The 27,060-nt window shown below is 41.8% G+C and overlaps 2 protein-coding genes across 4 annotated transcripts; one reads left to right on the forward strand and one right to left on the reverse strand.

The window, feature by feature from the left end:
- Nucleotides 1-524: 524 nt before the first annotated feature.
- Nucleotides 525-8,610, reverse strand: LOC132394593 (uncharacterized). Its single transcript, XM_059970917.1, has 2 exons — nt 4,184-8,610; nt 525-2,654 (listed from the first exon to the last, which is right to left on the reverse strand). Exon 1 carries the CDS (start codon nt 7,925-7,927, stop codon nt 6,251-6,253), a length of 1,677 nt encoding a protein of 558 aa, XP_059826900.1. The 5' UTR covers nt 7,928-8,610; the 3' UTR covers nt 525-2,654; nt 4,184-6,250.
- A 4,515-nt stretch (nt 8,611-13,125) lies between these two features.
- On the forward strand, nt 13,126-17,704 carry LOC132394594 (uncharacterized). 3 transcript variants are annotated; one of them, XM_059970918.1, is made up of 3 exons: nt 13,126-13,251; nt 13,853-15,540; nt 17,071-17,704. In XM_059970918.1, the coding sequence occupies exons 2-3, from the start codon at nt 14,902-14,904 to the stop codon at nt 17,473-17,475; spliced, it is 1,044 nt and encodes a 347-aa protein (XP_059826901.1). In that variant the 5' UTR covers nt 13,126-13,251; nt 13,853-14,901; the 3' UTR covers nt 17,476-17,704. The 3 variants fall into 3 exon arrangements, with proteins under 3 accessions (XP_059826901.1, XP_059826904.1, XP_059826903.1); XM_059970921.1 differs by lacking the exon at nt 13,126-13,251 and adding an exon at nt 13,324-13,726; XM_059970920.1 differs by lacking the exon at nt 13,126-13,251 and having other exon boundaries at nt 13,324-15,540.
- Nucleotides 17,705-27,060: the final 9,356 nt, after the last annotated feature.

The following is a 27,060-nucleotide window of genomic DNA, read 5'->3' on the forward strand; positions in this document are numbered from 1 at the left end:
ATGAGCTCAAGGAGCAATGAGAGATTGGTTGATATAATTCTGTGTGCATCACTGAGTCATGGCTGACAGAAGGCCATAGTTGGGAGCTAAACATCTCAGGATATACTTTGTATCGAAAGGAGCGTTAGGTAGGCATAGGCGGTCGTGTGGCTCTATTGGTAAGAGATGGAATTACACTTTAGGAAGAGGTCAGAGAATGTTTAATCTTTGTGGGTGAAGTTAAGAAACTGCAAGTGTAAAGAAAAACTATTATGGGAATCAAATATAGGCCTCCCAATAGTAGCCAAAATGTGGGCTTCAGATTGCGAAGGGAGCTGGAAAGGGCAGATAATGTGGTTAATGATGCAATTATAATGGGACACTTCAATATGCAAAGGGATTGAGAAAATCAAATTAGCATCGGGTTGTCAAAGGCGGATCGACCCGATGCAATAGCGCGAGGCACCACGAATTCAATAAAACCATAAAACAAGCGATACTTCATCAAACTTCACTCTTTATTCATAGCATGCTATGGGGGGAGTTACAGACTGATCTCCCAAAGAGATAGTCTGGACATTGCTCTCCCCAGAACACAATTCCACACAATTTATTACATTGATCATTACAGGAAATATTATAATTACATGAGTTAATACAGTTTTAGAGTGGTTTTGATCACATGCTAAGATACAATGAGGTGTAAAATCATGACATGCTAGTTATAGTTATTTCTGCCAAGAGTAGCCTGGATACAATCTAAGTTCATCATATTGGCACCTCCCCCTGACACTTCCCCCTTCTCTCGGACGTTCTGTCCCATATTTAGTTATGCCTTGAGATGCCCCTTCAATCATTCTATACCCATATTTAGTTATGCTTAGTGCTTTTTGAGAACAAAGCCTAGTGTGTCACCTGTTGCCGGGTAGAGTTTATTTCTGACTGCTCAGTAACATAAGGCACATATAAGATAATTGTTCATAAGCTAATCATACCCCTTAATCCATTCCCCCATCTACCTATCTCTCTACCCAAGTTTACCTTTCCCTTCATCAGGGTCACAAGAGAAGGAATTGTTGAATGCCTATGAAATGTTTTTTTCAAGCAGCTGCTGCTTAAGTATACTTAGGGAAAGGATATCGTAGATTGGGTGTTGTGTAATAACCCAGATTTTATTCGGGAACTTAATGGAAAGGAACCCTGAGAAGGTAGTGATCATATTAAAATTCATACCATAGTCTGAGAGAGGCATAAGTCACATGTATCAGTATTGCAATGCAATAAATGAGCGTGAGAGAGGAGATTGCCCAGGTGGATTGGAGGGGGAATACTGATGGGGAGACTGCAGAACAGAGGTGGCAGAAATTTCTGGGAATAGTTCATAAAGAGCAGGATAGATATGCCCCACAGAAGTAGTTGTTCTCAATTGGCTAGGCAACTGTCCTGACATCACAAGTTAAGTACTGCATGAAAGCAATGGAAAGGGCATATAATAAAGCAAAAGCAAATGTGAAGTTGGATGATTGAGAGAAAGGATGAGATATGAAAGAAGGCTAGCTAATAATATAAAAGATGGAAAAAATGCTTTTCTTCAGATACAGTATATAAGGAATAAAAGAGAGACAAACATTGGACTACTGGAATATAATGATGAAGAGTTAGTGATGGGGGACAAAGAAATGGCGGAGAGCTTCATAAATATTTTACATCAGTTGTCACAGTAGAAGACACTGGCAGAATGCCGGAAATGCAGGAGTATCTGGAGCAGAAATCAGTGTCATTCCTATTAGTATGGAGAAGGTGTTTGGGAAGCTGAAAAGTGTATTGTTAGATAAGTCACATATACCAGATGAGCTATACCTCAGGGTTCTAAAAGACATAACTTAAGAGATTGCGAAGGTACTAGAAATGATCTTTCAAGAATCATTTGAATCCTGAAAACTGGAAAACTGGAAATACCACTCCAGTCTTTCAGAATGGAGAAAGGCAGAAGAAAGGAAGCTTTAGGTCATTTAGCCTGACTCAGTGGTTGGAAAGATGTTGGTGTCTATCTTGAAGGATGATGTTTTGGGGTACTTGTAGGCACATGATAAAATAGGCCAAAGTCAGCATAGTTTCCTGAAGAGGAAATCTTGCCGGACAAATCTGTTGGAATTTTTAAAGTAAATAACAGACAGGATAGACAAAGGAGAGTCAATGGAGACAGTTTATTTGGAATTTCAGAAGGTCTTTAACAATGTGCTGCACACGAGCCTCCTTAACAAAATAAGAGCCCATGATATTATGCAAAAGGTACGAGCATGAATAGAAGATTGGTTGACTGGCAGGAGACAAACAGTGGGAATAAAGCAGATCTTTTCTGGATGGCTGCTGGTGACTTTAGGGATAATGCAGGGATCAATGTTGGGACTGCTTCTTCTCATGCTGTATGTCAATATTTGGATGAAGATTTTAACTGCAGTGTGGCCAAGTTTGTGAATGATTTGAAGATAGGTGGAGGGGTAACTAGTGTTGATTAAAAACACAAAAATACAACTGCAGATGCTGTGGATCAAAGAATACGCACACAACGCTGGAAGAACTCAGCAGGTCAGGCAGCATCCATGAGAAAAGAGTAGCCAACGTTTCGGGCCAAGACCCTTCATCAGGTACGTAGTGTTGAGGAAGCAAGGTTTCTGTAGAAGGATGAGACAGATTGGGGAATGAGTAAATATGTTGCAGATTGAATATAATATTGGGAAGTGCATGGTAACGCACTTTGGCAGAAGGAATAAAGGTACGGACTATTTTCTAAATGGGGAGAAAATTCAAAACACAGAGGTGCAGAGAGCCTTGCAGGATCCCCTAACAGTTAATTTGCTTGTTGTGTTGGTGGTGAGGAAGGCAAAGGCAAGGTTAGCATTCATTTCGAGAGGACTAGATTACCAGAGTAACGATGTAATGCTGATGCTTTATTGGAATTGGTCAGACCGCATTTTAAGTATTGTGAGCAGAATTGGGTCTCTGATCTAAAAAAAGATCTGCTGACATTAGAGAGGGTTCAGGGGATGATCACCAGAATGATGGGTTAACAGATGAGGAGAGTTTGATTGCTCGGGACCTGTACTCATTGGAGTTTAAATAATGAGGGGGATCTCATTGAAACCTATTGAATGCTGAAAGGTCCGGATAGAGTGGATGGGAGCAGGATGTTTACTGAAAGGTGGGGGAGGCAGAGTCGAGGACCAGAGGGCACAGACTCAGAAATGAAGAACGTCCATTAAGAACAGACATGAGGATGAATTTCTTCAGCAGGAGGGTGGAGGTCATGTCATTGGGTATACTTAAAGTTCTTGATTAATCAGGGTGTCAAAGGATACAGGGAAAAGGAGGAGAATGGGTTTGAGAGGGATAATAAATAAGCTACAATGGATTTTTAGAGCAAATTCAATAGTCTGAATTGCCTAATTCTGCTGCTATGTCCTATGGTCTTATGATAAGAAATTTACCTTGAACTCTTCTGGAGGTTTAACTTTTCCATTCAAGTCACAAGGAAGACATGATGGAGTGACTCATTGTCCATCTTCCATCTCTTATTCCCATACTCCTGTTTGACATTCTGCAACAACCTGCTCTCCCAGGGTTGTTCTGTGCATCTGTGCCTTGCACAGACCTACTGAATATGAACTGGGTTAAACACTCACGACAAGTTGTTGGTGAGACTACGCTTGGAATACTGTGTGCAATTCTGTTTGCCTGGCTGTAAAACTGATTACATTAATCTGCAAAGATCTACAAGGATACCACGGGACTGGAGGGTTTGAGTTATTTGAAGAGCTCGATCCCCACCCTTGCTCAACATAGGAGAGTGACCTATCAAACATGAGGACTAAAGATCAGATGGATCATCACAGTCCTTTGCCCCAGGATAGAGAAGTGTAAAATTAGAGAGTAGAATTTTAAGAGGAAACGGGGAAGAAAAAATAATAGTGGCTACTACGTAGATGTTCACAATACTGCAGTAAATTTTTGGTAACCTTCTTCACAGTCTACAATAGCACCTACAATTATATCATATGCAGAGGTGTTGCCAACATCTAGCTCTCACTAAATCACATGCAATTGGACGTTGCAGACAGCCTTTCTCACAGGATCTTTCTGAAAGCCATGCTTATGTCTTTATAGACAACTTCCACTACCCTGTCCTCACCAATCTTGTGCTTACCTCTTCAAATAATTTTTAATGAATGTGTGAAACATGACTTCCTTTGTATAGAGCCAGATCAGTCCTTGTCTATCCAAATGCTGAAATATTCTGTCAGTTAGAATCCTCTTCACAACTGATAACAGGGTTGCAGGCCTGTAGTTTATGACTTCTATTGGTTACTGTTCTTAAATAACAGTGCAACACTTGCCATCCTCCGATCTCCAGAGATCCACATGCGGCTGATGATAATGCAATTACTTCTTCAAGGGCCTCTGCAATTTCTTCTCTGCATTCCCAGAAAAGTCCAAGGATTCATTTGGTCATATTCTGCTTATCCATGCCTTGTCCGAGGTATCACAACTTACTTGCTTCATTTTATTAGCTTCCACGATCTTCTCCACAGTAAAATCTGTAGGGAAATATTCATTAAAATTCTTGCCCATTCTCTTGTGGCTCCAAAGGTGGATATCCATTTTGACCTTCAAGGGTCCTATTCTCCACATCTCCTCACTGCCAATGCACCTCGTATTTGTTGCTCTCATTTATACACAGGGCAGAAGAGATCATTGAACTCTTATCTATTTAACTATCTATTTATATGAGTATTTATTTATTGTTTTGATTATTTGCTTGTTTGTTTATTTTTTATTTTTTTTCTCTTCTTTCTCTTTTCTTCCTTTTCTCCCCTTCTCCCTCCGCTCTCTACGTCTCCTCCAGCCTTCCCTCAGTTCTCGATGACCCCCTCCCCTCCCGTCTCTCTTTTCTCTCTCCTTCTGTCTTTTCTCTCTCTCTCTCTCCTCATCTCTCCTCTCTTTCCTTCTATCTCTTTGTATTTCTCTCTCTTTTCTCTCACTTCTCTCTCCCTTTTCTCCTCCTTCACTCTCTCCTCCTCCTCCCTCTACTTCTCTCGCTAGTTCTTATCTTTCTCGCTCCCTCTCTATCTCTTTCCTTACCTTTCTCTCCCTCTCTTTCTCTCACAAGTACGCATACATGGGATTTACAGGAATTGTTTTGCTGCTCCTCAAGATCGTTATCTGTTAATAAACAGAACATGAAGCTCATTTCTAAAGCTGGTGAGAAAAAATTGTCGGAGATTATAGAATCCTGACCAAATAAAGTATGTTTGGTTATCATTACATGCATTGGTTGCTCTGTTAAATTGTGATAAATATATTTGAACTTATATCACGAATACATTAGTTCTGAATCTGACTGCACAATCCACTGTGATCTGCTGAAAGTAGCTGTGTTGTTTGATTATGGCTGTGATCAATACTGTTCTGCCGTACAGAGCAACTGTTGTCCTATTCATAGACTACCAATGACAGAGACTCATCTGAGAGTTAATTCTATTGTCACGTTCTCCTTCGGGTGTAACGAAACGCCGAATTTAACGTCCGGATAAACCACAGTTAATAAGAACCAGATCGCAGTAAGATTAACCATTTACTGTTCACTCTTCACATTAACATATGGTGAAAACTGTTGATAAAACAATACAAGATTGATACAGTATTTGTTCCTTCCTTAATATCACATTTCAAGTGTAAATACTTGCAAAGGTGACTATAACTACATTACACTAAGGTGCAGTATACAGGGAGAGTTTACCTGCTCCATTGACTACTTTAAATACACTTCCATGCAAACTATCCGCGACTCTTTAACTAACGAAAGCATAAACATTATCTACCGACGTTACCTCTAACAGGATCAGCATTAATATCTTAGTTCAATATATCGATTATCTATTAACTTACAGCGTTGCTCTCACTGTGATTTCTCATGCCTGCAAAACTGCTTGTGCTCAGGTGAGCCTCGTGGAAAGCCCCCACCCTCGCGCTAATTTCAAAACCGGTGTTTTCCCACAAGACGCGGCGAAACCGGATGTGACGTCATCGCATGCCGATATATTTTACATGCAATGAATATACTTTAAACACTTCTAATTCTAACTAGAAAATACTATTGAATGAATTACTAAGCGAAAATATTATAAACTAAATAACTGTCGTAAAGACAGCACACTCCCCGCTTGACCTTCGTAAGGTCACAATGAGCAGAGTACAAAACTTAGTCTCTTAATCAGTCATTGGGTAGAAGTAGAATAACTTCTGTAACTGGCCCTTGGTAAATTTTCACATCGCCTTGGTCGGTAGTCTTCAATTCGATCTTCCTGACATGTCCATCCCCGCTAGGGAATGTAGCAGTGATTCTGGCCGTTGGCCAGCTGTTGCGAGCGACTTGCTTGTCCCTGAGCAGGACTAAGTCTTCAACTTGAAGATTCCTTCGGGGTTCTGTCCACTTTTGTCTCTGTTGCAACAAAGGTAGATATTTTTGTCTCCAGCGAGGCCAGAACTGATTTGCCAGAGCCTGGACTTGTCTCCATTGCTTTGTGTACAAATCCTTGTCTGAGAAGTCTCCTGGTGGAGGAGGTGCTCCTGCCTTCTGCGTAAGGAGCGTTGATGGCGAAAGTATAAAGGGGTTTTCTGGGTCAGAAGACACAGGTAGGAATGATTGTGCGTTTATAATGGCTGTGACCTCTGCCATTAGGGTGCACAGTACCTCGTGGGCCAATAGGGTGTGTTGCTGCATCTCAGGTTTCCTTTTCCGGGTTTTCCGTAAGGACGTGAACCGTTTGACTGCCTGCTCTTTGTTATCTGGTGAGCGCTGGCGTGGTTCTCTGATTGGCAATGGGGCAACCCCATTATTTGCTTCATCTCTGAAGACCTTGGTGTCTTTGGTTTTTAAAGAAATGGTATCTTGAGCTGATTGTGCAAGTTTGTTGTCATCCTCGGTTTGAATGAAAACTGACTGACCTAGCGTCTCGTCGGTTACTTTACGCTTGGTAATGTCTTGTTGTGCTTCTTTAGGGTACACCTCAGTGAGGCAGATCTCGGAACAAGAACGGCTTGACTGAGTTTGACCGCAAACTTCTGTACAGTTCGAGCTGACAATTGTTGTCCTGGAGTGAACCTCTCCCTCCCCGCCGTCCTGTTGTGGGGGTGAAGGAGCGTCGTCGGTTCTTTCATTCTTGACTTCGTCACGGAGCCGTGAGGGTAAATTTCCTTCCTCGTATGGATGTGATGCAATCGTGACTCTCTGAGGTTCCTCGTAGCTGGGGAAGTTATCGAATACGTATGGAGAGGGGAGACGAGCCTGCCTGTCTATTTGAGATTGTACATAGTCGCTTGTGCGTTCCAGTCTGGTCCTTTCTAAAGTAGATCTTGCTGCGGTCAGATCACGCGACCCTTCAGATTCTTCTATGTACTCTGCTTCCACCCTGGCAGCTTCTCCTTCTCCTTCTAGCTGCAGCACATGCAACTCTGTCGATATTTTTGTCATTTCCAACTGGGTTTCGGCTTCTCTGGCGGCCTGTTCTCTTTGTCTGGCAGCCTCTTCTTTCTGGATTTCGGCTTCTCTGGCAGCCCTTTCTTTCTGGATTTCGGCTTCTCTGGCAGCCTCTTCTCTTTGTCTGGCGGCCCTTTCGGCTTCTTTGGTGGCCAGTTTCATTTTCAAAACTGCCTCTTGTTTGGCGTAATGCAGTCGCACCTTGGCGGCTTCTGCCTTGGCTCTTGCCTGTGTGGACTTACTTGATGTCGTTCTACTGCCCTTGTCGCTGGGCGCCATCGACTTGATCCCGGATCGAGCTGACATTGCAGCACATGGAACACCTGATAACGCCTGGGTGGGCTTACTTGATGTCGGTTTACTGCCCTTGTCGCTGGGCGGCGTCGACTTGATGCTGGATTGAGCTGACATTGCAGCACTTGAAACACCTGATAATGCCGCTTTTTCACTGTCACGTTCTCCTTCGGGTGTAACGAAACGCCGAATTTAACGTCCGGATAAACCACAGTTAATAAGAACCAGATCGCAGTAAGATTAACCATTTACTGTTCACTCTTCACATTAACATATGGTGAAAACTGTTGATAAAACAATACAAGATTGATACAGTATTTGTTCCTTCCTTAATATCACATTTCAAGTGTAAATACTTGCAAAGGTGACTATAACTACATTACACTAAGGTGCAGTATACAGGGAGAGTTTACCTGCTCCATTGACTACTTTAAATACACTTCCATGCAAACTATCCGCGACTCTTTAACTAACGAAAGCATAAACATTATCTACCGACGTTACCTCTAACAGGATCAGCATTAATATCTTAGTTCAATATATCGATTATCTATTAACTTACAGCGTTGCTCTCACTGTGATTTCTCATGCCTGCAAAACTGCTTGTGCTCAGGTGAGCCTCGTGGAAAGCCCCCACCCTCGCGCTAATTTCAAAACCGGTGTTTTCCCACAAGACGCGGCGAAACCGGATGTGACGTCATCGCATGCCGATATATTTTACATGCAATGAATATACTTTAAACACTTCTAATTCTAACTAGAAAATACTATTGAATGAATTACTAAGCGAAAATATTATAAACTAAATAACTGTCGTAAAGACAGCACATCTATGTTTTGATGTTCAAAGTTCAAAGTAAATTTATTATCAAAGTACTTATACAGTATGTCACGATAAACCAGTTTTAAATTCAGTTTTTAGCTGGTAGTCACATTATAACAAAGAAATACAAGCGAATCAATGAAAAACTACACACCAAGACAGGTAAAGAACTAATGTACAAAAGAAGCCAAATGCAAAGCTATTATAATAAATAATTAATCAAGCAAGTCCATAAATGTGTGATAATAAACAAATAAATAAATATCAACGTAGACTCTCTCACACACTTCATCAGCTTACAATAGTGGGGTAGAAGGTGTAAGTTATTAAACCAATTGAGTGGGCAGTAGGTTGAGTTGGGAGGTGTTGCACTTGCCCTGACCTCTGCTGAGGCTCATCGATTGTCCCCTCATGGGAAGAGCGGCTCAGGTTGGAACACAAAGGTGAGCTGCATTTCACACATCTGTTTCACCAGAAAATCAGCTCTGTGTTGAAGGGAAAGGAAAAGATCCAAGATCAAGTCATAGAACAGAGAGAGAGAGATGCATCAGAATTATCATTTTGAATGATATAAAAAGAACTCAGTGGAGACACAATATACGTATTAATGATTATGAGAGGCATAGATAAGGTAGGCTTAGTCAGGGAGACAGAGGACTTTTATAGGGTATCTGTTAGACTTGCAGCAAAGGAGATGGAACAAGAAAGTAGAATACCACATTGTGCCTAAAAGGTAAATCAAAAACTCCCAAAACAAACTGCTCCTACCTACATAATGTCCATATCCCTCCATCTTCCTCACATTCATCGCCTATCTAAGCATCTGTGAAAAGCCTCTGAAGTATTTGCTTCAAGCACTGTACCAGGCAGCACATTACAGACACCCCTGAGACCCCAGACACCACTCTCTGAGCAACAAATTACCCCTCATATTCCCTTTGAACCTACCTTTCTCACCTTCAATGCATGCCCTCTGGTATTAGACCTTTCCACCCCAGAAAACAGATACTCTCTCTCCAATCTATCTAAGTCTCTCATAATCTTATAAGACCATATGATATAGGAGCAGAATTAGACCATTTGGTCAATTGAGACTGCTCTGCCATTTCATTATGGCTGATCCAATTTTCCTCTCAGCCCCCATCCCCTGCCGTTTCCCCACATCTCTTCATGCCCTGATCAATCAAATCTTTTTCAGAACCCCCCTCAGCCTCTGCCACCCCAGAGAAAATGACCCAAGTTTGTTCAGCCTCTCAGGTAGTACGTCCTCTAAGCTAGGCAGAATCCCGCTAAACCTCTTCTGCACCATCTCCGAAGCCTCCACATCTTTCCTATAGGGAGACAACCAGAAATATTTGCAATTGTCTAGATGTGGCCTAGATAGAGTTTTATAAAGCTGCAACATAATCTCTTGACTTTTTAACTCAATGTCTTGACTAATAAAAACAAGCATTCCATTAGCCTGGATACCAAGCTCTCTCAACTCAGCAACACTTTTAAGGATCTTGCCTTAATAGTGTCCTGTCTCCTTGTATTTGCCCTACCAAGGTGCAACCACTCACATTTATCTGGGTTAAACTACATCTGCCATTTCTCTGTGGAGGCTCCAGCACAGAGCCCTGTGGAACACAACTAATTACAGCCCTCCAGCTTAACACGATACTCTGTCTTCTGTGTGCAACCCAGTTCGACTACTATTATGTACCCCTAGGGTTCATATTTTCTGTTGACTGTCACTGTAAAACATAGGGAGAATGAGACTGACTTTTGGACACTTGGATTTCTATTGATTACAAAGTTGCTTGGTTATCATGGTGGAGAGAGGTGGAGTTATTTGATGGACAATCGATGATATGATTTCTCTGCAGGTTGTTTACTTTTTACAAGGACAGTCACAGACACAAAGCTCAGAATCAAGATGGATTCAGACTGTGGAAGACACCAGTGAGTCGGTCGCTGGTTTGAACTTTCAGTAGCCCAAAAGGGGTGAGTTGAGAGCGATTCAGAATATTGATAAATGACTCTCACAAGTTTTCTGCAACTAGAACAAGTTTGCAGAGAAGATAGGAGAGGAGGGATAGGTTTGAAACAGAAGAAACCTAGTGACAAAGAGATCACTATTTGGACTCTCTCTCTAAGTAGCCCATAGGGGGAGTTTGTTTCCATTCAAATACCACAGTGTGATTGTCACACAGTTAATCGACAGCAGTGGGTTCTCTGGTGAGGGGAAAATCTTTGTCAATGCCACGTTTGAGTCTACCCTTTTGTCTGGGTGTGGTAGTTCAGTGAAGAAAGACACCCCTGTGGCAAATCACTGTTGGAGTTATTTTGTATGTCGTGGAACTGGATAAGTGGCTATCACATTGTGTGTTTGGGGTGACTTTGTGGAATCTACTGATGCGTCGACCCTTGCCTGGGTGGTAGTACCGTTTGTGAATTCGGGTGTGGTACCGTTTGTGTTGAAAGCATATTCGTTGAAGATCACTGCCGGTTATATTTTGTGTGTGGAGTGGAACAGCTTCAGAGATAAAAACCTACCAGTATTGTTATTTTGTATTGCTGTCATGGAACCTGTGGAATATCGACATAATTGCCTTCTCACAACATTTCTCTTTGGATTACAAACATTTCGCATTAATTAACTTGAGAATTGAACTGAACTTTTCTTATATACCATCTTACGACTGTATTACTTACCACCTAAGCTTGAAGATGTTTGGGGATCTATATATTTACATCTATATATACATAATGCCGTTAACTCTTGACTTATCTGGTTTAAGTTGCTATATGATGTAGTTACTAGTAAAGTAGTGTTTTGTTATCAGCAAACCCAGAATCCAGGTGTGTTCAATTGCTGTTGATACTTTTACAGGGTTGTGTGTACGTAACAATTCAAACAGCTAATTCACTACAGACCCCATGTTTCACAATGTTTTGGATTAGCATCACATGAGGGACTTTGTCAAACACCTTACTGAAATGCATGTAACAACATCAACTGCCCTACCTTCATTAATGCATCTTGTCACCTTGTCAACAAATTCAATCAAAATGGTAAAACACATTTTGAAAACAAGGCCATGATAACTCCCCTAATTAGACCATGGGATTACCTCTGATGGGATGAGACCAATTTAATGAATCAGCCGCACTACAGGAAGATTGTGAATACTATAGAAAGAGTGCAGAGGAGATGAACAAGGATGTTGCCTGAATTGGAGAGTACGCCTTATGAGAATAATTTGAGTAAACTTGGCCTTTTCTTCTTGGAGTGATGGAGGATGAGAGGTGACCTGATGGAGGTGTATACGACGATGAGAGGCATTGATGGTGTGGACAGCCAGAGGCGTTTTCCAAGGTCTGAAATGGCCAACATGAGGGGGCATAGATTTAAGGTGCTTGGAAGTAGGTACAGAGGGGATGTTGGGCTAAGTTTTTCACACAGAGCGTGGTGGATGTTGGAACGTACTGCCAGCAATGGTGGTGGAGGCAGATACAATAGGGTCATTTAAGAATCTCTCAGATAAGTACATGGAGCTTAGAAAAATAGAGGGCTATGCGGTTGGGTAATTCTAGTCAGTTTCTAAAGTAGGTTACATGGTCGGCACAACATTGTGGGCCAAAGGGCCTGGAATGTGCTGTAGGTTTCTATGTTCTATGTTCAATGAATCAATTAGAAGCCCATTATTCATCGAATTTCTTCTCATATGTCAAATCAATCACCGAGGGAAGAGAACTAAGAACTCTCCAGAAAGCACATCCCTTCATTTTAAGGCGAGAAAACTTTAAGTCTAATAAAAGATAGTCAGAGATTAGACGGGAGACAGAAGAAAGAAGAGCAGCGCCAGAATAGTAAATTCCTGGAAGAGGGAAGATCATACGTAAACGGCTCTTTCTGGAGTGCAATAATTGACAGAAAGTGTAAAACAGAAATGAGAAATATACTGACGATACAGCCGGGTTGAAAGAGGCACGGAATTTCATGAAATTTATTTGTGTGTTTGTTTAGCGGCAGCAGTACAGTATAACACATACAATCAGCATCGTACTGTGCAAAAGTCTTAGGCACCTTAGCTATATATCTGCTCCTTAACCTCTGTACGGGTTAGGGTTAGTACGTTGTGGGCATGCTATGTCAGTGTCGGAAGCCTGGCGACACTTGCGGGATGCTCCTGGGACATCCTGGGACTGTGTTGGTCATTGACTCAAGTGATGGATTTCACTGAACGTTTCGATGTACAGTGCATGTGGCAAATAAAGTCAATATTTTCTCTAATGTATTTCTTTCCCCACTTTAATCCCATGTTTTCTCTCCGCTATCCCGTGAACCCGATCCACTTAGATTTCACTTCTGATCTACACAATTGCAGCGGCCAGTCGATCTCTGACCTCTGAGGTTCAGGAGGCTGATTCTGGGAATGAAGGGGTTAACATATGTGAAACGTTTGAAAGGTTTAGACATGGAATTTAGAAGAATGCGGGGGATCTCATTGAAACCTACCGACTGTTGAAAGGGCTAGATAAGGTGAATGTCGAGAGGATGTTTCCGATGGTGGGCGTGTCCAGAACTACAGCACACTGCCTCGCAATTGAGAGGCGACCCTTTAGAACAGAGGTAAGGACGATTTTTTTTAAGCCAGAGAGCAGTGGAGCTAGAGAGAGGAATGTTCAGCTGTGGGTATATTTACGGCGAAAATTGGTAGTTTCCTGATTGGTCAGGTTATCAACGGTTATGGGAATGAATGGGATCCAGGATTTGCCATGATGGAATGGCGGACCAGACTCGAAAGGCTGAATGGTCTAATTCTGCTCCTATGCCCTATGGTCTTTACACGGAGTGCTTGGCAGATTGGCTCATTGATAGCACTCAGCAAAAAGCACAAATACCTCACTTGGATGGCAATAGGAGGGAGCCTTCCCTCCAGAATCCGTTCTGAAAGTCAGAGTCACTGACTGGCCTGATGGGCTTGACAGTCTCAGAGCAGTAACTACATCATAGAGCAACTTAAACCAGATAAGTCAAGAGTTAACGGCGTTATGTATATATAGATGTAAATATATAGATCCCCAAACTTCTTCAAGCTTAGGTGGTAAGTAATACAGTCTTAAGATGGTATATAAGAAAAGTTCAGTTCAATTCTCAAGTTAATTAATGCAAAATGTTTGTAATCCAAAGACAAATGTTGTGCGAAGCCAATTATGTCGATATTCCACAGGTTCCATGACAGCAATACAAAATAACAATACTGGTAGATTTTATCTCTGAAGCTGTCTCCGGCGTGACAGTCCGGAACTCTACCACTGTCCCCAAGAGGATGAATGAGAAATGAACGGTGATGTAGAGATCACACGAGAGGCCGGAATGAATACCCAGGCAAGTACTACAGGGATATTTTGCCTTTCCAGCACACTTCCAAAACACAGGCAATAATCTAAATCAGAAAGCCGGACAGAAGTAAAACAAGAGTAACAGAGTAGCCGGCAAGCAATTCCAAAAAACACAACAGACTGAATCAAAAGTTCTAAAATCAAACCGGTCCACAATATAAAAATTGCAAGGCAAAGCAAAAGAAAAAAAAACACATTCGAAAGGAAAGCGCACTGGATTACAAGACAGACACACACACGATCAAGCGTTGGCTGAGTGAGGAACAACACAATTCACAGCTTAAATATTCAGAATAATCAAGCACTGGTGAAGTCAGTTACCATGCAGGTAACAGAGCAAGGCAAGAATGTTTAGCAAGAAGAAGCCCGCTGGCAGTCACACTAACAACACAGCACGGGAGGTTTGCAAGGAAGGTCTGCAGGAGAATGCAAGGGTTCAAACGAGTAGCCTGATCTAAGGGCTGTTCCTGGGGACACATATCGGTCTACCGTTGAACCTCCTTCCGCATTAGACTTTGAGGGACTAAACACTGGATATTTCTTCCTTGGCCAGAAGCAAAAACGTGAGTGGTAACAGTGACCCGAAGCCAGAGGCGCTGACACTACAAATGTACAGAACCAATTACACCTTCAACATTTAGGCCGAACGACATACTGAATATAGATAAAGTGAAGCACAATGCATAATGTATATTTTATCAAGGGCAGGAATCTGTATTAAGGAAGGCGTGTTCAGAAACTTACTGAGGAGTTTCCAACAACCCTTCCGTAACCTCCCCTACTGCGGATTAAATAAGAACTCCTGCACATCTCCGCACCCATTGCTGTGAAGGTTGATTTATTAAGAGTGTCAGAGCCGGAGAACCGCGTGACTGCGATGGGTCAGTGGCCAGACGTAAAAGAACTCTTTTCGAACCTGCTTCCCGCCGCTTTGAACGTCATCGGCAATACAGCATTAACAGCAGTTCTGTATGGACTAGAGTATCTGGTGGAGAAAAACAGCCCATGTCCCTGTGATCCGGAATGGAACGCTATCCATTCGGATCTTGCTTTTAGTGTACCCACAGTCGTCCTCCTTCTCATCAGTATGATGATGGTACCCCGTTCGCGGCGAATGTTTAAGTGTGGAACGTGCAGACCATGTCCCAAGTGTGGAAGGTGCAGTGGATGTCCCGAGTGTGGAAAGTGCAAACGATTTCTCAAGAGTGAAACGTACATTGAATGTTGCGATTGTAGAAAGTGCACTTCTTGCCCAAAGTGTGATTCACAGTCGCAAAGTAACAATGGATGCTGTTGTTGCTGGAACACCTTCAACCAAGTTTGTTTTGTATTTAACACACTGATGCAAATATCGATCCCATCTGTCATATGGGTTGTTATTTTACTGCTGGATGGGGACTATGTCGCCTGTTATTTCGCCCCTTCAGTCAACCGGACGCACGGCCATCAGACATGCAAAGAGTTTTGCAGCCTCGAAACTTCGTCTTCTCTGCGCGAGCGTTGCTTCTGGTCCCGGGTGAGTATCGTCAGATATTGCTTAAAGTCTGCGATTATAACAGTGCAGGACTCTGGCCAGTGGATCTATCCGCGCCGTTACCGCCCCGGCACATCATAATTCAGATGCGAGAAAGCGCCCAGAACTGACATAGAAATGATTGCACAGGTTTAAAGTGAGAAGGAGACATTTACAGGGTGATTTGAACGATTGGCTTTCCACAAAATGGTGGTGAAATTTTGGAAAGAGGTGCTAGATGAGACGTAAATAGTTAAATTTAAGTACGTACAAACGAATAGAGTAAGGGGATACGGAATAAATGTAGGGAAATGGGGTTAGTGTCGAAGGGCATCGCAGTCGGCAAAGGTCAAAGTTCAAAAGTTCAAAGTAAATTTATTATGTAAGGATATACATGTCACATGTCCCTACCTTAGAAATTACTAGGCTTACCCATCGCCCTGTATTATTCCGAACTCCGTGTACCTATACAGGAGTCTCTTAAAAGACCCTGTTGCATCCGCCTCCACGACCGTCACCGGCAACCCATTCCGTGCACTCGCTACTGTCTGCGTAAAAAACTTACCCTTGACATCTCCTCTGTACCTACTTGCAAGCACCTTAAACCTGTGCCCTCTCTTGTTAGCCATTTCAGCCCTGGGAAAATGCCAATGACTATACACACAATCAATGCCTCTCATCAGCTTATCCACATCGATCAGGTAACCTCTCATCCTCCGTCGCTCCAAGAGAAAAGGATGAATTCACTCAACCTTTTCTCATAAGGCATGCTCCCCAATCCAGGCAACGTCCTTCTCAATCTCCTCTTCACCCTTTCTATGGTTTCCACATCCTTCCTGTAGTGAGGCAACTAGAACTAAGCACAGTACTCCAAGTGGGGTCTGACCAGGGTCCTATATAACTGCAACATTACCTCTTGGCTCCTAAACTCAATCCCACGGTTGAAAAGGCCAGTGCACCGTTTGCCTTCTTAACCAAGTCAACGTGCACAGCAGCTTTGAGTGTCCTATGGATTTGGACCCCAAGATCCCTCTGATCCTTAACACTGCCAAGAGTCTTACCATTAATACTATATTCTGTCATCATATTTGACCCATGTAAATGAACCACCTCACACTTATCTGGGTTGAACTCCATCTTATACTTCTGAGCCCAGTTTTGCATCCTATCGATGTCCCGCTGTAACCTCTGACACCCCTCCACACTGTTCACAACACCTCCAACCTCTCATACCCAGACATTCATTTTCTTGTGGGCATTCAAAGTAAATACAAAGTGAGAAGCTCTTTAGTTTGAGGGTAGTGACAGTTTGCAGTTCTTCACCAGTTGGTACCTGGCTCACTCTGAGTGCGTACAAAGCAGTGATTGATGGCTTTCTTTAGATTAGAATGGATTAATATGATATGGATTTAGTACAGGGAATGAGTATTGGAGCAATAGATGACCTCATTGAAAAAAATACCTGATCAATTGCAGCAGCTGCACAAGCTCAATATCTGTTTATAAGCTTCTTGTTTTTTTATATCTTGACAGAAAATTGGTAGCATTATACTGGTTTTATCTGTGTTCTTACTGGTATTAGTAAAATTCATTCCGAGATGGACTTATTGTGACTGTACTGAGGAGGGATATTACAAGTTCAAGTATCAACAATCTTTGGAAAAGAAGAAATGGAACAAGATGACAGAAGACTTGGGGAAGTTAATGGCAGAGACTGCAAACGACGAGGCCAATCAGCTAATTTCAAAACTGAAACAACGCAAATCTGATCAGGGTGAACAGAGCTCTAACCAAGGTGAACCAAAGTCTAACCAGGGTGATCCGAACTCTAACCAAGGTGAACTGAACTCTAACCAAGCTAACCAGGGTGAACCAAACTCTAACCAAACAAGAGATACAAACGCTGATGAAGCTGGCCCCAGTGAAAGTTCAGCATAACCAACTGTAGGAGCCGTGTTTTCTGTGCTGCACGTTAATTATCTTTATTATAATAAGTAGTCACGTTAGTGAGGTGGTGGTAAAAGCAAATGGAATAAGTATCATGCTGTTCCTTTGTATGTTATAGCTTGGAAACGCAGAGTTCATGTTTTTGCTGACTGCTTAATATCACTTAATATTTCATCAGTATTGTATGTTTTCTAATTACTAATAAAGAATCAAATATTGATTAGACTCTTTGGAACACACATGTATTTGGATCCGAGAGTGAGTCAAGCAGGTAGAACAACTCTCTCTCTGGGGTCATAAGCTGGTGGCAATGGCTTGGTTTGATTTCAGATTTTTGTTTTGCTGTTACACCAACGGTTGACAATATCACAATGAGGCGTCATCTTAATCACCATTTTGGAGACGTCAATGATCGACCACAACTCAACAAGGCAGGGTATACTTCCTGAATTCCAGCTACAGTTCCCTGCAAAAGTCCAGTACTGACATTATTTCCCCAATCCAATTTGATTTTAAAATCCCCAATGATTATTATGATATTGCAATTTTAACATGTATTTTCTATCTGCTGCTGTAATCGCAGGATTGATGCCTGTGCCATGTGCTAGCATGTACGAGAATAGTATGATCAGGACTATTAATGAGACTGGTGTTGAGGGAGGGCTTCAGATTCCTGGATCACTGGGGCCTCTTCTGGGGGAAGTACGAGCAGTACAAAATGAGAGGTTACAACTGAACCCAAAGGGGTCCAATATCCTAGCAGGTACATTTAATAGAGCTGTAAGGGAGAGAGTAAACTAATTTGGTGGAAGGATAAGAACAGGGTGATAGGGCTGAGGAAGGAGATATAGAAATGTAACAAAGATAGCGTGCCATAGAGATTATTGAAAGAACGGGCAGGAGATGAGGCTCAGTCCAGTCCAGCGGAAGAAGTTGCAGTTAAAACAGAAAGCAACAAATACTGGACTAAAAGTGTTATATTTGAATGCACGCGGTATAAACAAAAATGGACGGTCCTCAAATTCTGCTGCAAATTGGCAAATATGTCATTGTGTCCATCTCTGAAACTTGGCCAAAGGATGGCTGACATTGGGTGCTGAATGTCGAAAGATATCCCGTGTATCAAAAAGATAGGTTAGTAGTCATAGGGTGTGGTGTGGCTCTGTGTAGAAGAAATAACATTAAATCATTGGAAAGAGATGACATGAGATTGGAAGGTGTAGAATCTCCAGGGTTTGAGTCAGGAAATGGCAAGGGTAAAAGGACTCTGTTGGCAGGTGTATACAGGCCTCCAAACAGCAGCCGGGAAGCAACCGGGAAAGTACAGCAGCAAATGGAAAGCCATGTCAGAAAGGCAATATCATGTAAATAGTTGGGGATTTTAACATGAAAGTTAATTGTGAAAACCAGGCGAGTACTGTACTTCAAGAGAGAGAGTTTGTAGAATGTCTAAGTGGTGGATTTTTAGAACAACTTGTAGAAATAGACCTGTGGAGTCACAAAGTGGTAGTCCCTTCAATGAATGAGCAGGGAGAAATCTAATCTCAAATCAATGTGTAAAGGGCCTGGAGTTTCCCAGGTGCAAGGCCCTGTGAGGGGAGAATAACAACAACTGTTTTAAACAAAAATTGTGAACCTGGCAGCGGAAGTGTTGTGATGTGTGCAAGCTCAATTTCAATGATTAAGAGAAGTTAGGGAATGTAGGGATATGGAGAGCTGTGGGCGATAGGTGTGGATAGTAAATAGTTCAGCATGGGTTAGATGGGCTCAGGGGATTGCCAGTTCATTCCACACTATTATGACCCTCTGTGTTTCCACTCATTTTCCCCTTAATTTTTCCCTTTCATCCCTAACCAATGGCCTCTAGTGATAGTCTCAGTCAACCTCAGTGGAAACAGTTTGCTTGCATTTAACCTATTTATACATCTTATAACTTTGTATAGCTCTATCAAATCACCCCTCAGTCTATTACGTTTCTACCACCATTCTGGTACATTTGACTTCATACATTAAAACAAAATGGGAGAAGGAAGGAGAGATAATTATATCTGAGGAAGAATGAACAGTAATATGGAGGTATCAACGGAAGTGTACCAATTCACAGAAATGGAGGGAATTTGGATGGGAAAACTTGATAAAATATTTTATTACACCCTCTCAGAAAGCCAATTATCATAGTAAACTCCCTGTTTGCTGGAGAAATTGTGGAAATCAAAATGCAAATCAATATCATATTTTTTGGGACTGCCCTGTTATCAAAAACTATTGGAGGGGATATACAATGCCCTACTTGATATCTTTAAATGTGAAATACCCTTAGAAAGTAAGACCATATATTTTGGACATATGCCTCAAGAATGGTTGAAAAGAGATAAATATTTAATGAATATACTGTTGGTGGCTGGTAAAAAGACTCTTACTAGGAAATGGTTATCACAGGAGAGTCCAACTTTAAATGTATGGATGGAAATTACAATGGAAATTTACAAAATGGAGAAGGTAACAGCATCTGTTAATCATAAGCTGGAACAATTTGATTTATACTGGGAAAAATTATTTAACTACATAATACCTCATAGGCCTGATTTTATTCTCACAAATCAATGAATATGTTGTAAAAAAGATCACTCCCTAGTTATTCATAGTTTTTTTCCTTTTGCTTGTTTTTTTCTTTCCGATCTTTTCTATAAGTGTATACCTCAGACAAATGCTTTGTGGAGTTTTGTGATATATATGATTTTATGATATATATGTACAATGTCTGAAATACATCTTGCGGAAATGATTGTTTGATGATGAACTTCAATAAAAAATAAATTACAAAAAAAAGAAGGATGTGGAAGTGTTGGAAAGGGTACAGAGGAGATTTACCAGAATGCTGCCTGGCTTAGACAGTATGGATTATGATCAGAGATCATAATCCAGGGCTTTACTCTTTGGAGAGAAGGAGGATGAGAGGAGACATGATAGAGGTGTACAAGATATTAAGAGGAATAGATAGAGCTGATAGTCAGTGCCTCTTCCCCAGTGCACCACTGCTCAGTACAAGAGGACATGGTTTTAAGGTAAAGGGAGGGAAGTTCAAGGGGGATATGAGAGGAAGGTATTTTATTCAGAGAGTGGTTGGTGCATGGAATGCACTGTCTGGGTGAGTGGTGGAGGCAGATACACTAGTGAAGTTTAAGAGACTATCAGACAGGTATATGCAGGAATTTAAGGTGGGGCGTTATATGGCAGGTAGCGTTTGAGGGTCAGCACAACATTGTGGACCAAAGGGCCTGTAATGTGCTGTACTGTTCTATATTCTATGTCTATGTTCTATGCAAATATGAAAGCAAGTGAGTAAATAATATCAAAGTGAATAATAAACGTTTTTTGAGTATATTCAAATAAAAAGAAATGAGAATGGATACCGAACAGCTCGAAAATGAGGCCGGAGAAATAATAATGGGGACAAGGAGACTGCTGATGAACTAAATGAGTGTTTTGCATCAGTCTTCACTGTGGAAGACACTAGTAGTCTGATGTTGTAGTGTGTGAAGGAAGAGAAGAGGTGCAGTTACTGTTACAAGAGAGAAGATGCTCAAAAAGCTGAAAGATCTAAAGGTCCATTAGTCACCCAGTCTAGATGAACTGCACCCTAGGTTTCTGAAAAAGGTAGTGTTAGAGATAGTGGTGGCACTAGAAATGATCTTTCAAAAATCATTGGACTCTGGCTTGGTGCCAGCGAACTGAAGAATTGCAAATGTCACTCCACTCTTTAAGAAAGGAGGAAGGCAGCAGAAAGGAAATTACAGACCAGTTAGCCTGGGAACTGTTAGTGGTTGGACAGATGTTAGAGTCAATTGTTAAGGATGAGGTGACAGAGTACTTGGTGACGCAGGACAAGTTAGTAGAATGTCAGCATGGTTTCCTTCAGGGAAAGCCCGGCCTGCCGAACCTGTTGAAATTCTTTGAGGAGATTACAAGTAGGATAGATAAAGGAGATGTAGTGAATGTTGTATTTTTGGAATTCCAGAAGGCCTTTCATAAAGTGCCACACATGAGGCTGCTTACCAAGTTAAGGAAACGTACTAACATGGTTAGAGCATTGGCTAATTGGTAGGATTCAATGAGTGGGAATAAAAGGATCATTTTCTGGTTGGTTGCCAGTGACTAGAGGCTCTCCGCAGGGGTTGGTGTTGGGACCACTTCTTTTTACGCTGTATATAAATGATTTAGATGATGGATTAGAGCTTTGTTGCCAAGCTTGCAGATGATATGAAGATTGGAGCAGGAGCAGGAGCAGGTAGTGTTGATGAAAGAGGGAGGATGCAGAAGGTCTTAGATAGATTAGAAGAATGGGCAAGAAATTGGCAAATGAAATCCAATGTTAAAAAATATATTGTAGTAGAAATAAATGTGTGGACTATTTTCTAAATGGCAGAAAATCCAGGAATCTGAGATGCAAAGGGACTTGGGAGATTTTGTGCAGAACACCCTGAAGGTTATCTTGCAGGTTGAGTCGGTGGTGAGGAAGGCAAATGCCATGTTAGCATTCATTTCAGGAGGTCTAAATACAAGAGCAAAGATATGATTCTCAGAATTTATAAGGCACTGGTGAGGCCTCATCTTGAATATTGTGAACAGTTTTGGGTCCCACATCTTAGAAAGGATGTGCCGGCATTGGAGAGGGTCCAGAGGAGGCTCACAAGAATGATTCCAGGAATGAAAGATTTATCATACGAGGAACGTTTGATGGCTCTGGATCTGTACTAAATTGAATTCAGAAGAATGAGGGGGGAATCTCATTGAAAGATTTGGAATGTAGAAAGGCTGACACAGAGTAGATGTGGAAAGGCTGTTTGACATGGTGGGAGAGTCTAGGACAAGAGGGCACAGCCCCAGGGCAGAGGGGTGCCCTTTCAAAACAGAGATGCACAGAAATTTCTCTAGCAAAAGGGTGGTGAATTTGTGGAATTTGTTGCCACCTGCAGCTGTGGAGCCCAGGTCGTTGGGTGAATTTCAGGCAGAGATTGATTAGGTTCTTGATTGGACACAGCATCAAAGGTTATGGCGAGAAGGCTGGGAACTGGAGTTGAGAAGGATCAGCCATGATTGAATGGCGGAGTAAACTCGATGGGCCAGTTGGCCTAATTCTGCTCCTATGTCTTATGGTCTCATGGTCCTATGTCTATCCAAATGCTCATATATCCGATCACTTAGAATACCATCTAATAACTTTCCCACTTCTGACACCTGGCTCACTGCCCGCTAATTTCCAGGTTTTTATTTTGAGCTGTTTTTAAACACCAGGAGAACATTAACTATCTTTCAATCCTCCTGTACGACACCTATTGCTAAGCATGATATATAAGTCTCTGCAAGGGCCCCTGTAATTTTTGCACTGCCTCCCATTGGGTCCAAGGGAACACCTTGTAATGTCCTGAAGATTTGTCTACCCTAATTTTCCTTAAGTCACCAAACATCTCCTTCTCTTTAATCTGTTGATGCACTATCAATAACTCTAGGAGACTGGAAGTAGAGTGCAAAATGATAGGCTTTTATTAACAGCGAGAACAGGCCCGACCATGTTGGAGACTGTGGGAAGAGCAGTGCCCCAATCACCTTTATACAGGGTTCTGTGGGAGAAGCCACAGGAGCAGTCAGCAGAGGGGTGTATCCAGACAGGTATACATGGTTTACCACATCTGCATAGGGTCAAATTAACTCAACGCTATTTTTCGTCACTTGTATATTCTTTTGAACCATCTATCGAGTAAATACAGATACAGTAAAATCCATTAACAATCTCATCCTCCAGAAGACCAATTTGAAAGCATGCCATAATGTTATTCTTAATATACTTGTAGAATCCCTTTGGATCCCCCTTCACCTTTTCTGCTGGGGCTGCCCCGTGTTTCGTTTCGCCCTCCTGATTCGTTCCTTCCGTGTCCCTTTGCATTTCGTATCGTTCATAACTACCTCTTTTGTTCTTCCCTGCCTATCTCTTGAAATGTCTCTTGAAAACCATAGTTCCCTAAACCTGTTATCTTTGCCTTTAATTCTGACAGGCACAAACCTTTGTACTCTTAATTTTTCACTTTGGAAGGCCCCCCTCTCACCAAGTAGGCCTTTGACAGAAAACAGCCTGTTGCATTTCCCATTTACCACATCCTTTCTTATACCAACAAAATTGTCTCTTCTTCCATTTAGAATCTCAACTGGTGAACCAAACCTACCTTTTTTATATTCACTTTGAAACTAATGCTATTGTGATCATTATATGTAATGTGTTCCCCCACACAATATTCTGTCACATGCCCTGTCTCCTTCCCTAAGTGCAGGTCAAATATCATGCACTCTCTCATTGGAGTTCTATATACTGATCAAGGAACTTCCCTGAATATGTTTCACAAACTCTATCCCACCTAGTTCTTTTGCATTACAGGAGTCCCAGTCAATATGTGGAGCACCTATGATAACAATCTTAGTTTTCTTGCAACAGTCTGCAACCTCTCTCCTGTTACATAACTGTGGGTATCTCGTACCTGTCACATAACCATGATGTAATTGAAGCTGTGCTGGACATGAGGTAATGGTCTTGTGATGGTGGAGTGGCATCAATTTTCTGCCAGTGAGAAGTCATGTGATAGTTTTTAAAACCGGGTATAAAAGGAGAACCCCTCCCTGTGATGGGGGCAGTTCGCCACTGACTCCTTGTTGCTGCGTATTCCAATATTACGATACTGTTTCTTTTAAAAGTGGAATTTTATTTTCTGTCTTAAGTAAAAGGTTATTGCCAGCAGCTTTGCTGTAATACTGCCAGTTAAAGTCAAGTTGAAGAGTGAAGATTCGTCGATGTTCGGGAAGCTGAAAGATCGAAGAAAGTTCATGTCGGCTGTGGAGCAGATTCTACCTTTGTTTAGTCTTCGCACGAGGAATTAGGAACGAGTATCCATGATAACTCCTGCTTTGCCAAAAGGGAGTAGAGGGCTGGATACAAAGTCTCAGCAAAGGAAGGTCAGTGCCATTTTATTTCCTTTGATCGTAAATTCTCCAGGGAATAGCATACTTTGTCGAGGATCAGCAGTAACGTCACAAAGGAACACACCGATTATTTCAAGAAAAGTCTCTCCTAAGCAACTGGGTAAAACTTTGAAGTGTCACATTACTACTTCTAAGAACTGTTCTTGTATTACCGCTTTAAGAACTGTTCTCGCATTCTCGCTTTAAGAACTGTTCGAGATGCCGTTTCGCGGTTGACTTCCGGTTAAGTTAGTCATTTGTTTACTTTCGAGGTTTTTTTAGCAGTGTTTAATAAATGTTTTATTTGTTATAAAAAACTGTCTCAAATCATATATTCATTGTTGCTGATTTGTAACACCTCAAATTTGTTCCTCTAAATTGTTGCCACTCTGTTGCCTATAAAAAATTGAACCTCGGAATACTGAGCTGCCTGTCTTGCCCCTCTGATTCTAATGGCTACAATATTATCTTCCTTTCTTACAATATTTCTTGCATTGAAATATACACAGCTCAGGACATAAGTCACACCATGCTCAACCTTCTGATTCCTGACTTGGTCTGAGGTCTGGTACCAGCCCCTGCAGCTCCAGTTTCCACCCTACACCCACCAACCGACATGGTAAACGAAACAAAGTTCTTGCATACCAATGTACCACACAGTACATATAACTCACACACAACATAAAATATAATACTAGTACCAATAAGGTGCATTTACAGCACAAGCTAAAAAATAAATGGTATAACGCTGCTGGTTCTTCATACTTGGTGCGAACTGGCTGGTGGAAGAGAGTTCGACATTCTCACAACCCGGGGAAGGAAGCAGAGTATTGAAACAAACTGAATATTACCAGACGGGGAGACAAAATTAAAACCATAAGACCACAAGATATAGGAGCACAAGTAGGTCATTCGGCCCATTGAGTCTGTTCTGCCATTCAATCATGGGCTGATTCAGTTCTTCCAGTCATTCCACTCCACCTCATTTATCCCATACCCTTTGATACCCTGGCTAATCAAGAACCTATCTATCTCTACCAAAAATACACACAATGACCTGGCCTCCACAGCTGCTCGTGATAACAAATTCCACAGATTTACCACCCTCTGACTAAAGTAATTCCTCCACATCTCAGTTCTAAAAGGACGTCTTTCAATCCTGAAGTCATGGCCTCTTGTCCCAGAATCCCCTACCATGGGAAATAACTTTGCCATATCTAATCTGTTCAGGCCTTTTACCATACAGAACGTTTCTAAGAGATCCCCCTCATTCTCCTGAACTCCAGGCAATACAGCCCAAGAACTGCCAGATGTTCCTCATACGGTAACCCTTTCATTCCTGGAATCATTCTCGTGAATTTTCTCTGCATCATCTCCACTGTGAGTAGATCCTTTGTAAAATAAGGAGACCAAAACTGCACACAATACTCCAAGTGTGGTGTCATGAATGCCTTATAGAGCCTCAACATCACATCCCTTCTCTTATATTTTGTACCTCTAGAAATGAATACCAACATTGCAATTGCCTTCTTCACAACCGACTCAACCTGGAGGTTAACCTTTAGGGTATCTTGCACAAGGACTTCCAAGTCCCTTTGCATCTCTGCATTTTGAATTCTCTCCCCATCTAAACAATAGTCTGCCCGTTTATTTCTTCCACCAAAATGCATGACCATACAGTTTCCAACATTGTATTTCATTTGCCACTTCTTTGTCCATTCCCTTAAACTATCTAAGTCTCTCTGCAGGCTCTCTGTTTCCTCAACACTACTCGCTCCTCCACCTATTTTTGTATCATCAGCAAATTTAGCCACAAATCCATTAATCCCATAGTCCGAATCACTGACATACATTGTAAACAGCAGCGGTCCCAACGCCGACCCCAGTGGAACTCCACTGGTAACTGGCAGCCAGCCAGAATAGGATCCTTTTATTTCCACTCTCTGTTTTCTGCTGACTAGCCAATGCTCCACCCACTCCAGTAAATACCCTGCAATTCCTTAAGCTGTTAGCATGCTAAGCAGCCTCATATGCGGCACCTTGTCAAAGGCCTTCTGAAAATCCACGTCTACTGCATCTTCTTTGTCTATCTTTGTAATTTTCTCAAAAAATTGCAGTAGGTCTGTCAGGCACACTTTCAGGAAACCATGCTGGATTTGGCCTATCTTGTTGTCTGCCTCCAGGTACTCCATGATCTCATCCCTAACAGTCGATTCCAACAACTTCCGAATGACTGTATATAGTCTATAGTTTCTGTTCTTCTCCCTCCCACATTTGCGATTTTCCAGTCTTCTGGTACAATGGCAGAATCTATCGATTATTGAAAGATCATTGTTAATGCTTCCACAATCCCTCCAGTTACCACTTTCAGAACCTGAAGATGCATTCCATCAGGTCCAGGAGATTTATTCACGCTCAGACCATTAAGATAACAGAACATCTTCCGAGTCCTAATTTTCACGGCACAAACTTCACTTCCCTGACACTGATGAATGTCTGGTATACTGCAGGTATCTTCCGCTGTGAAGACTGTTGCTAAATAGGCATTCAGTTTTTCTGTCAGCTCCG

This window comes from Hypanus sabinus, chromosome 5 (assembly GCF_030144855.1).
Source record: "Hypanus sabinus isolate sHypSab1 chromosome 5, sHypSab1.hap1, whole genome shotgun sequence".
Classification (NCBI taxonomy): domain Eukaryota; kingdom Metazoa; phylum Chordata; class Chondrichthyes; order Myliobatiformes; family Dasyatidae; genus Hypanus; species Hypanus sabinus.